A 12,500-nucleotide genomic window follows, 5' to 3' on the forward strand; every position below is an offset into this window, starting at 1 on the left:
AACATTCTGTAGTTCAAAATATTTCTTCTAAAAATAGTTTTGAGGATTGGGTCATTACTGCAGAATACTCTAGCTGTCTTTCTAAAATTAGGGCATAGTGAGATATCTTGGGTTGACTGATAGATCCACTGATATCATGTTTTGTAACCAAAACTATGCAGCCACTATTAAAGTATACATGGAAGTACCAATGGGTCAACATAAGATGTCACTAAGGTACAAGCTGTTTTGAATGTCATAATGAACAATTCTAGGCCATCCCTTGGAAAATTTAGTCCTCTCAGGAATCAAACTCTATGAATCTTCCACCTCCTCTACTAATAGGCCAACATTTGTATCCAAGTGAAAGTATCAAAGTCAGCCTGAAAATAGAAAATCAAAAAAGGGCTACCTAGAGGGTGTTTATGAAAGGATTGAGCCTTATTCATGATGGAGGGAAAGAGGAGAACCCAGAGATTGTGACAGTTTTCGAGTCTTTTTTATAGCCTCAGCTGACCATTCAACCCTACCCTAAGCTCCAGGGCTTCTGCCAAATTTGACACACCCTAGAAATAGCTCTGGATGCATTCAATATATTCAATAACTACAGGTACTGATTCCAAAGTGAACTCTGAGTCAATTAAGGTCTTTATAAAAACCCTTTTAGAATATTTGTTTTCTACTTCTCTTAAATAACGAAACACTAAAAATGAGATTTTACAAATTCAGGTTTATCTACCTAAAATAGTTCCCTAAAAGTAAAAAGAAAGAAAGGTCAAGAATTTCATGAGCCATGATCAAGAAAACAACACTCCCTTTTCATCTAATAGAGGTTTTCAGAAAGGAAACATTCTGCTGGCCATAATGTGATCCCTGGAACAAACATGCTCAAATGTGGGAGGAGGGGAAAAGGAGGAGAAAGGAAGCAGGAGAGAACAGTCTTATTTAACTGTTTTTATGTGGATAAAATGATTTGTGCCATAGTATTTCCATAAGAAGTGGGACCATTATTTTCCTGTAGAAACACATTTGGTTTGAAAAGTATCACTGGACAGGACGTGAAAATCAAACTGAATGAATTATTCACAACCTCCGATCAGAGGTGATCATTATTTCTGATGCTCCAAACAGTGATTAGGATTCTGCACCGAGATGTCATTTTCTCACTGAGTAACACCAGCGATACAGAATGGCATTATCTATCTATCCTTATATGTACTTTTTCCCCAGGAGGATCTTGACTTAATGTTGCTGTAACAGATACTAAAAACATGATAATTTTAACATTCATTTTGATAGTGCCCATAAATGTCATTAGCCTGACATACAATGTCAACACTAATCATGACCCAAAATTAACACTGAAATTGACATCAACATTAATTGGTCTTTTGATGTGAACAATAATGTGGAACTGCTCACCCCCCCAAAGCAGCTATTATCAATGCCAAATAATCTATTCAACAAACTGAAAAATGGAAATTAAGGGAAAACCAGAGGAAATCTGGGGAACAAACCAGCATTCTGCTCATTCAGGGTGGCATAAGATATAAAAAGCTTGCCACAATTAAGGCAATGTTGTGGAAAGCAGAAAGGGAACTCTTTGCTATTTATTGTTCCCCATCTTCTTTCTCTCTTGCTCAGAGGACAGCTAAAAGAAGATTCTCATAATACTCCAGGATCTGGCATCCAAATTACGGCTTAGGCTGGGACTAAGAAGGTAGGGCCTATGTGACTATTTGCAAGGTGGAAAGTTTGCAAATCTGGTTGTGGTCTTTCTGCAGTCGCCAAAAGCTAGGTAGTTTCTAACCTTGCTAACATTTTTATCAGCCGCCTCCTTCAAGCATACAATGATATTGTGAAGAATTGCTTTATATTGCTATATATGCCAATTTAACTGACCTTTTTTTTTCCCCCTTTGGCATCCTGTATGGAATGTTAAGTCAGATTTTAATTAGACACCAGCAAGAAAATAATTACTATACAATTTTAGTTCTGCTTCTGTTTGTGACATTTGCATTTCATTACATTATGACAAAATATGCTTTTATATAATCCTGCAAACATATTACCTAGATCTATCCTAACACCTTCTTAAAGGTGTCTTTTTAAACCATAAAGCAGTGCGATGTTTGACTTAATTTGTGCTCCTCAGAGAAACCATGTAAGAAAAACTGTCAATGTCCTCCCACACTGTATTATCTGCTGGATATCATGTTCCACTGCCTAGTGTTGTGTGATCACATAAAAAGAGCTCAAAACAATTTTCTTAACAGCTGAAAAACTCTTTTTTCATGCTTGGATAACTCAAAAACGGCCGAATAGACTTACCTAAACCCTTCAAAAAGGCAATAAAAGGAAGAAGAAAAAAAATCGCTCTGTAGCATGGAAACTTTCACACTGGTAGTTTTTTTAAAATATTATTTAAAAAATCAGAAACAGTGGTTAGAACAAAAGAACTATATCCAACCCCAATATTTCTGCACATGTATGAAGACAGTATGTGTACCTACAGCAAAGTAAGATACCTATGTGCCAACATTTCATTAAAAGCACAATAAAGTATAGGGAGTCATCTGAAGAAATGGGGCACTACACTAATTGGCTCCTTCAAGAATTAACCAAGTTCAGCTATGTAGAGCTCCTCATGGCATCTCCTATTAAACTATATAAATGAAAGATGAAAACTTCAGCCACGTGCTCTGCAAATCTCATGCTCTGGTGTCATTTGTGGCTATCTTTATCTTCATAATGGTCTGGAGCTGGAGCTCTATAATTCCCTGATATGAGGTGCTCCTTGAGGACTTTCTACAGCAACATTTCATTCATAAGAAATTTAGAAACGCATATGCTTTGGACCAAAGGATATTTCAAGGACTTGATTTTAAAAAGATGCACAAAGGCATCCTGAAGCCTTTGCTTATTGTACTGAAACATCAATACACAAGGTCAATCAAATCCCTCTGCCTTGGTCTGTCTATCAATAAAATGGGTCAAACTACTACCTGCCCTGATGAGGGAATAACTAACATCAGGAGCTACCTTTTACAGTGTTGCAAGAAACAGTAGCAAATGTATTTAGGGGAACAATTTTAGAAATCCAAGAGGGATAATTCCATAATTGGGAAGATCTCTTTTCCAAAGTGGCATCAAATTAGTGCTAAGGAAGGCCTGAACTGTTTTGATAATTCAGCAAATGCCTCTAAGTTTAAGGGAGATATTATTACCCAAACCTGTACATTCAAAATGAAAATGGAAATAGAAAAAACATAGGCTAATTCTAAATAAAACTGTCTCAACTAACATAACATTTTGCACATATACTATTATAGTATGGGAGGTAACATGGTGTATTTACAGTCAGAAGGCTTAGGCTGTACTGGCTCTGACACTTACTGTCTGACTTTGGGCAAGTAATTTAACCTTTGAAAGTTTCAGTGCCCACATGTACAACAGGAATCATAACATCTCCACTACCTCTATTCACGGGGGCGTTGTGAGGATCAAACGAGACAATCTAGGTAATGAGCTAAATATATGTGAGCTATTAATAGTGATAGTTCTAGATAAGTAGCGTGACATGTTAGAAGTCTTGGAGTTACTCAGACCTGACTTCAAATCCTGACTTGGATATGATAGATACATGTATGCCTCTTGCCAACTCACTTAACTTCTGAGTACCCAGGCAATTTTCTGGGACTCTAAACTGCAGAGCAGATGATACAAGGCATCATGAGTAGAAGGAAGTTTACTCCTAGTAACAGTAGCATACCAGATGACAAAACATGAGCCAGAGAAAAAAATCTCAGAGACCAAGTTCAGCCCCTTATTTTAAAATGCGTTTTATGAATTATTTTTTGGTTTTGTATTAGATTCCTTTGTCAATAACCTACTCCATTTCCAAAAATACCTTCCCTTATCATCAAAAAAATAGCTAAGCCAAAAAAAAAAAAAGGCACTAAGCAAACCAACCAGGACAGAGACAGATGCAAACTCTCACACCAGCAGCCACCATCTCCTCTTTACCAAGTGAAGGACGATGAGTTTTACTACTAGTCCTCTGCAACCAAGATTGGTGACTTCATTTAATCTTTATTCTAAGGTCTTTGTGTCCTATTTAACTCATTTTGCAGATAGGGAAGCCAAAGAAGCCCAGAAAGTTTTAAGTTCTGTGCCTACTATTAATTCTAACTCAGGTCTTCTGACTCCAGATCTAATCCTAAATAGTACTGCCTCCATCGTTTTCTATGAAACATACTCTCAATTAATTTTGTGGCAGTCATAAGAAGGTTCTAATTTGTTTTTTGAGGTTTTTAATAAAATATCAAGTAAATAAGAATGAAAGATGCTTATATATAACATATATAAGTGGTACGGGAAGCCATTCTGCTAAAGATCTCAAAGCATTTATTAATAGACTATCTTCAGGGACAGATCATGGCAAGTATTATTTTCCCCATTTTATGGAAAAAGAAATTGGTGCTTGGAAAAGGTACAGAATTTAGGGTCCCAGTTCAATAATTCCTTCTCAGGATTAGGCAGCTTCTCATAACCACTACTCTTATATCAGAGCTGGGTCAAACGCGATGCACTAAAACAATGCAAATACACCTAATTCTCCGCGCGTGCGCGCCCCCCCCCGCACTGTTAAAAAGCTGACAATCGTGACTCAAGTTGCCACAGCCACAACCACCAAAAAGTAAATATTCCAAAAGAATAAGGCACAAATAAAATAAGGTAAATACAAATTACCTTAAGTCACAGAAATTATTATTTGATAAATTATAATGAACAGTACTTAACTTTATGCTGGAAAAATACTTGTTCTTGAAAAATAGTATACCATTCAGCCTTTCTTCCCCTCCCTCTCTATCACGAACACACACACACACACACAAACGTGCGCGTGCGTGCACACACAGATTCATACTGGAGTTAAAGTTGATTCTACTTCTACTATAGTACTAGCTAAACAAATAAATTCCTTTGGGGCTATGGGATATGCTTATGGATTGAACTGGGGGACAAGCTGTTCCAACAGCTGCAATGCTTTTAAACGAAAGAAACAGCTTTGATTTAGGAACCCCAATAAGAAGTATGAAAATGGATCCAGTAATTAATTTCTTTCAATCCACTTGGCTTACACAGCTTAAAGTCTTCTCTTCTTCCCATCTCCTAAAAATGTCACATTCAAGTTGAAAATTTCAGATGGTCATACCAACACAAGCTAGAAGGACACACAGTAGTGGTAAAGAAAATTATTACCTCTAAGAAACCTTACTGTACAACTGTTAAATTTGAGGCATTTGGTGGATGTGAGCAATCCCAGAACTAAATTACTATACATTCTCTTCCTAACTCTCTCTTTTCACCAATAGGCCTAAGAAGCAGAGAGAAAAAAACCAACACCAAAGATCATTACAGTTGTCTGGTCATTAAATTATTTTATGCAGGTATTACTCACTTGTATTCTCATCCTTTGCCCAAAAATAGTTTTTCTAAGACATTAAGTCAGAATATGAACTTCCACAAATCTCTAGGCATGAAGTTTAAAATGCGGACAGATTTTGTGGGGCCCACAGGGTAAAGCTTTTCACTCCCACAGAAAAGCAAAAGACACCATGTGGAGCTCTCACCAACTGGAGCAATTAGAGTAGCAGGTCTGAATATAAAATTGTTGCAAAGGAAAAACCCTGACATCTAGTGTCCATGTGAAAAATGGCAAACCAGAGCCACAACATTAATTCAGTGTTGTAGTGTAGCAAAACAGAGGATCTGTCAAATTGCATTCCATTCTAAAATATATTCCCTTTCTATAAAAGTTTGGAAGGAGAAAATGCATTTTTGTCAAAATCTGGACAACTTCTTTTCTTGACGAATTAAAAAACAATAGATTAACAACAGTACTTTCTGATGTATACATTCTTTTCTAATTTATTATAGATAACTCTAAAACCTACAACTAGTTCTCATCACAACAGAAACATGAGAAACATTGTTAATCCAAATCAATAAGAGCTGAGGAAGCCACAAAACATATATTTAGGGATGTAGAGATCTGGTTATTCTCCCAATTCTATCACTAACTAATTGTGCCATCTTGGTCAGGTCATTTCTTCTCTTAGGGCCTCAGTTTCTTCATCTGAAAATGTAAGGGTTGGATTAGAACATTCCCTTCCAGTTCTAAAATTCTAAGAAATTTGAAGTTAAGGATTCCAAGGTTTTAATTCCAGCTCACTCCCATAAACTACTGAGAAAATCATGCCCCTTTCCCTCACACTCCTCCATTTTATAGATGACTTTGCCCACTTGTACACTGGGAGAGGTTACTAACCTATTTCACAGGGTTGTTAGGAGGTACGAGGATGATGGAAAGCTGAGAACATATCTCAGAATGAATAAGACCAAAGTCTCAAAGAGGCCTGTCTGTGCTCTTTCTCACCAGGCTCCTACAATGCAAGAGTGAGCTGCTCTCGGTCAAGTCCCAGGCGCAGCCCTCTGCTTGCTTTTAGTCTGAGCCCTTTAATAATAGGATTTCACGCGATAAGCAGCTGCACTGGATTGTGAGCTGTTACTCAAATTTTTCCCACCTACAATTACAGTTTCCACTGAACAATCAAAACAAGTTAGCAAACTGGCAGCAAAACGAACATGACTTCTTCAAAATTGGGAAGCAGTCAAGTCAAGCTGCTGTTCTGTAGCCTTTCTTCTGATTTTGGACTAAATGGCACACATTCATCTAGCCGGCTATTTACATATAGTGCCCCTCAGCCTCTAATCATATTCCCCTCTGTTTCCATCTTTCCATGAAACTACTTTAAGGAGAAAAAACAAAACGAAAGGAAAAAAACTCATCTTTGGAGCTATCTAAAAGTAACATGATTCATGGATTTAGTAGACAGTTCCCCTATCACTGTGACTTTAAACTCATACTAGACACAATGCCATTCAAATGTGACAGTGAAAAAAAATGTGTCTCCCTACACCTTTCATGATACCTTGGTCATTAGGAAGGGTCAGCTAGTGTGTTAGCACCAAGAACAGTGGTCAATATCATGCAGGGAAAATACCCTCACTGCCCCTAATTCAGACATAAGTGTTTTGAAATGCAGGGCACATTTCTCTTAAAAGCCAATATTCTTCCTCCCTCAAACGGAAAACAAGTTACTAAAAATAAAATAAAATTAGATTTTGCCAACTATTTCCCCATTATCATTTTTTCCATTTATTATTCTAGAAAAGAAAATGTAAGGATAGAGATTTCTTTCTCAATGGCTCTAACTGTTAAGAAATTTTTCTATAGGTAGAGTCAAAGTCTGATTCCTTGTCATTTCCTCCCATGGGTCCTAGTTCTACACTGCAGGGTTAAAAAGAACAAGTGTCATTCCTCTTCCACATGACAACCCTTCAAATATCTGAAGACTTACCATGTTCCCTCTGAGCCTTCTTTTCTCCAGGCTAAAAAGCACCAATTTTTTCAACTGATTCTTTCAAGGCCTAGCTTCTAGTCGTCTGACTTCTGGGATCTACCTTGTACACATGTGATCCAGAGAATCTATGTCCCCTCTACAAAGTGGCACCCAGAACTGGAAATGGTACTCCCAATGCAATCTGGACATTATAATTACATTATATCACAGCCATTCAGGCCTCTACTGACAAGCAGTGGCTGGATAGAAGAGTGTAAGTTCTGTGGCTTCTAGCTATTCCAAAGAACTGTTAAAAGTGATCAATTCTACTCTTATCCTAGGTATCCTTAGGTTAACAACCAGAATCTGAAACTGAAATTCCACTCCTTCAAGGGTAAAGGGACACCACCCATGATGGCAAGCTGACAGAGGCTATCATCTCTGGAGAATATCCCATTATGATGATTTAATGTATTTGGAGCATCACTGCATCTACACTGATCCTTGCCTTTTGGAAACAGTATGACTGATTTAGGCCCATTTTTATTCCTTTTTAATAAAACAATTTTCCAATCCTCTGTTCGGATGCCCATTCTCTTTAGGAAAAGGCAGATATGCTCTAAGTCTCATCTTCATGAGCCCTTCTATTCCTCTCAACCCTGCATTATTCTTCAGGTAATACAAGGAATGCTAGACTCATGACAAACTTGTCTCCTTGATCAAAGGAAAATTAAATGGAAATAGCCAAAAGGCAGTCTGTCCTGATAAAACTGGGCTCAGCTTGAAGAAATATATCCTCATGACACCCCATCATCTTCCAAGTACCAGCTGTCCCTCAGAGCTCTGACTACTGAAACCCAGTCCTTGGATTGGCTGGTGTCTCAGTAGACATGACCCATTGTATGTGGAAGGGACTGCTAACAGAGCCGGATACTAAACCCCCCAAACTTCATTCCTACCTTATAATCTAACTGAGGCTTCTGACAGACTTCCTCAGGCACTGGGGGCATTCATCACTAACTACACAGAGAAAGGGTATCAGTCTTTACTCTGCCCCAGCTGAGATACATAGAGAAACAGCAAGCTAAGACTCAGGCCTTTAAAAAAAAAAAAGAACGAGAGCGAGAGCGAGAGCGAGAGCGAGCGAGCGAGAGAGAGAGAGAGAGAGAGAGAGAGAGAGAGAGAGAGAGAGAGAGAGAGAGAGAGTAAGAGAATAAGAAAAGGTAACAGGCAATTAAGAAGAAAAAGGTGTACACAAGGAAACTGAAGTTTACTAAAAAGCAGCTCATTTACTCACTTCATTAAAATAGTTTGTTTTGTTTTGTTTTTTTAAATAGGCACTGAAAGATATTCTACTCAGATTTCAGCATAGCCCCGAAGAAACGGGCTCAAACAGAGGCCCCCATGTCTAGTTCCAAACCAACAGCTATGATACGACATACAGCTGTTCTTCAGTGCATCCCATTTCCACAGAAGATATGTTGGGTCTTAAAAGGGTTAAAAAAAAACCTTTAATTTTTTTATTCTTTTTTGTGGTCTTTGGGTACAGAGTCCCGTATAATAAGACTATTTGTATTCATACTGGCAGAGTAAACACTACATGTTCATGCCCAGGCAGCTCTGTGCTTGTAATTTCAGCAAGAACAGAGCTCTGTCCCTCTGGGACTTCACTATTCCCCCAGTTTCCATCCGCTCAAACATAGAATGAGAGCAAGAAAAAGCAGGAGAAAAAGATCATGGAAAGAGGTTTCTCACAGCACTGCAGATGGTTTTCACTTGGCAAAAAAATCTCATTTTGTGTTTTAATTACATTAGTTAAAATATTTTTTCCTCTCAGCCCTATTTTTGCAAGGGTGCCTCCATTCCTGAAGAATCCCCGTTCTCGGAATCAGAATTTCAGTCTAACACCAAAAAAAAAAAAAAAGATTTTGTTCCCCTTCTCAGGGACTCACCAAACAGATGCTACCAGCAGTGCCACATTTCTGCTTCCACTTTGTGTGTGAGAATGAGTGTGTGTATACCTAGTCTCATCAGAATTCATCATATTCTCCTTTCCCTAACCTCCTATTTCTTCTGCTTATCAAAATGTCACATCAGAAGAACCCCTATGAGTCTGATGCTCTACATCTGGCTGAATGCTTATGCCAACCCTAAAACAAAATCATTTACTCTCTGCATTCTCAAGGTACACTCAGGGCAAAGCTATACCTTAGATGTACAAGCAAACAGCCTGTGTTTGATTAAGATACATTCTCATTTGGAAGACAACATATTTTCCTTATAAACAAAAGTGTACCCAGCATAATTCTTTTATAAACACAATATTCCCAGATGATATTAATACAGGTAGTCCTTTCTGAGGAGCTGAGTATTTATCTGAGAACAGTAGCATAAAGCCGAAAGAGGCCACCTCTCCTTTTAGGATATTCTTTTCATACATTTAACCGTCTTCATTCTTATCAACATTAATATAAAGTTTAAAAGTAGGGCAAAAATTAAGCAGTCTCAATGCAGGGGTTTGGTGTGATTACAAAACAGTGAGCAATAGAAAACAGTGGATTATAGGGAGGAAAAGCTAAAAATCTAGCAAACGTATCCTTCCTTGGCTAGTACTTAGGAAAAAGAAAACTGGGCTCTTTATTTCATGTTTAAATCTTTGGTTATGAAAGTGCCTTTTTAGGCACCTGGAAGACAATTCATTCACCCATGACCACTGAGGCAACAAATAAATGATGTGAAGAGGGAAAAATCAAAGAAAAACAATGACAAGTCACAGAAAACACCAAAAGGGGGGAAGGCAGCACCAAAGCAAATGCTTTCCACTTTTAACTACCTCTATCAGCCTGACTGCTTTGCAACTACAAGTGAGGTTGACACTTGACAAAGACGATTTTAAGTGAGAGTGAGAGAGGCCATGGCTAGCGAGTGGGAGGGAAAAAAGAAGGAAAGAAAGAAGTAAAATGATAAGCGACTTGCCTCATTTCCTCCTGGAAGCCTGTTCATGTGCACCAGCTGACCTTGATCATCCAACACCAGCTCAGTATAAGTCAGCATATCAGAAGGCAGTGGTGGGGCTGGCAGGAATGCTTGAGCTGACATAGATTCCCAGAGTTTTATCAGAGACTAAAAGAAAACGGTTTAAAAAAAAAGGTTCACTGCTAAAACAAATTTTTTGCCACTTTTTAAGTCAATTTTGCATCATACTATTCTTTCACTTCTTGACCCCAGTTTCCTAAACAGATAAAATACTCCAGATCCTAATGAAAGTAGGAAAGAATTAGTTGAAACTTTAAATCTGTTGGAAATCAAGAGCCTTCCCAATATTTCCCAATTTACTAACAAAGAAAAAAAGATTCCATCAACAAACATGTATTAAGTACCTACTTTGTGATACGCACTATGCAACGCAGTAGGTATACCAAGACGAAAACAAAACAATCCCTGCCACAGAGGAATTTCATACATACTACCAAGGGAGATGTATAGATAAAAATGAAGTAAATGCAGGGGAATTTCTGGTGAAGGCCATAGGAGCTGAGGGCCAAGAAAGGCTGAGGTCTGAAGGAGGCCAGGGATTCTAGGAAGCAGGTGAAGAGGGAGAGTATTTCAGGCCTGGGCGGGGGGAAACAAAACAACAAGCCTAGTTACATCCCAGGAAAATTCAAGGGAAGAGCTGGTAAAGTCCATTGGGTTCAGAAGGGAAAAAGTCATTAAAGAAATGGTGTGGTCTTCACTATACAAGATAAGTAATGAATACAGTGGCACTGCCTTATTGTGCGCCCTGCTATATTAATAAGGATTCAGGAAGCAAGGAAGAAAATGACTTGCAGGAACTCCAAAAGAATATTCTTCTTCCAATAGCTATATCCAGGGTTTTCCTATATGTGCTACAGGGCTGGCATGTGGAAATGGTTCATTGGAGACCCACACCTATCTGAAAATGGGTAATTTTGGCCATGACTAAACTGGAGAAATATTTAAGCCTATTCAAAATTGTTTGTACTGCTGGATCTGACTTCTGAGGGAATTAGTTTTTCTACCTAACTCATCAAAGCCATACTCAAAGCCTGAATGTCTCACAAATACTAACACATCATCTCCATCATCTCTAACACAAAACAGACATGAGTAGGAAAACACCCTGGAATAACAACATTGGTACCAGTGGAGAAGGCTAACACTCCTTATCACCTACTAACCAGGTTATATCAGGCTTTTTTTTTTTAAACTTTAGACAGCTGTTATGTTTCAAGAGATATAATTTGATTTGCAGTATATCCAAATACTATGTAAAAATGTCTTGTGTTATAAAGGGACTCCATTATATTTGTAAATAATACCAGCATTACAGACAGGTTATTTACCAAGGTCATATATTTCATTAAAATTCAAATTCACTAATGTTGGATAGTAGTAGCTTCAGAGGCTTGGGAAAATCCTGAATTCGTATTTTTTTAAAGGACAAATAAAATATTCTTTCTGTCTTATTTTTTATCTGCCGCATTTTCTGCTGTAATATACTTTTTTTCCTTCTATTGATGGAAAAAAAATCTGCTGCATGGAGGAGATCCACTATACAGATCAAAAGAATTTATTTTCATATAGAGTATGAGATTCAAAATGTCATGTTTTCTTATAAGCTAGTTTTTATTCAGCCATGATACATCTCTCATAAAAAGAACTTGTACTTTAAACTGTGTACATGGCCTTTCATATACTTTTTCTGTTTCAGTATTATTTCAATATTATTAACCCACCCCATCAGCTGGGGAGCTCAAGTTATCCCTGAAAATAAGACATTGGGAACTAAAGTTTCATACCCCTTTGTTAATATCAGAACCTGAATGTAGTCTTAGTCAAGCACCCAACCTTTGGATCCAAATATATAGATACAGGCCACTGTAAAACACCAATATGTTTGTGGCCTTAACTTATTTACTTCTACTCTGTGAAGAATTTGCATTCTCAGGATTCCTTATATTAAATTATTAAGAAACTTTTTGCTATCTCACATTCATGTTGGGAATGACCAAATCCCAAACTATGAATCAAATGGGAGTAGAATCATGACCTCTCTCTCTTATTTTTCAAAAACATTTCTTTTCCAAGCAA

At 37.7% G+C, this 12,500-nt stretch overlaps 1 protein-coding gene across 3 annotated transcripts in view; it reads right to left on the minus strand.

The window, feature by feature from the left end:
- The window catches only part of ACACA (acetyl-CoA carboxylase alpha), a 253,708-nt gene that overhangs the window by 84,305 nt on the left and 156,903 nt on the right, over positions 1–12,500 (minus strand). For all 3 annotated transcript variants that reach the window (XM_020991778.2, XM_078156110.1, XM_020991777.2), the window contains one exon: positions 10,365–10,511. In XM_020991778.2, the coding sequence (XP_020847437.1) occupies positions 10,365–10,511 (147 nt within the window). The remainder of the gene's footprint in view (positions 1–10,364; positions 10,512–12,500) is intronic.

This window comes from Phascolarctos cinereus, unplaced genomic scaffold, assembly GCF_003287225.1.
Source record: "Phascolarctos cinereus isolate Bilbo 61053 unplaced genomic scaffold, phaCin_HiC Scaffold_5;HRSCAF=322, whole genome shotgun sequence".
Lineage (NCBI taxonomy): Eukaryota > Metazoa > Chordata > Mammalia > Diprotodontia > Phascolarctidae > Phascolarctos > Phascolarctos cinereus.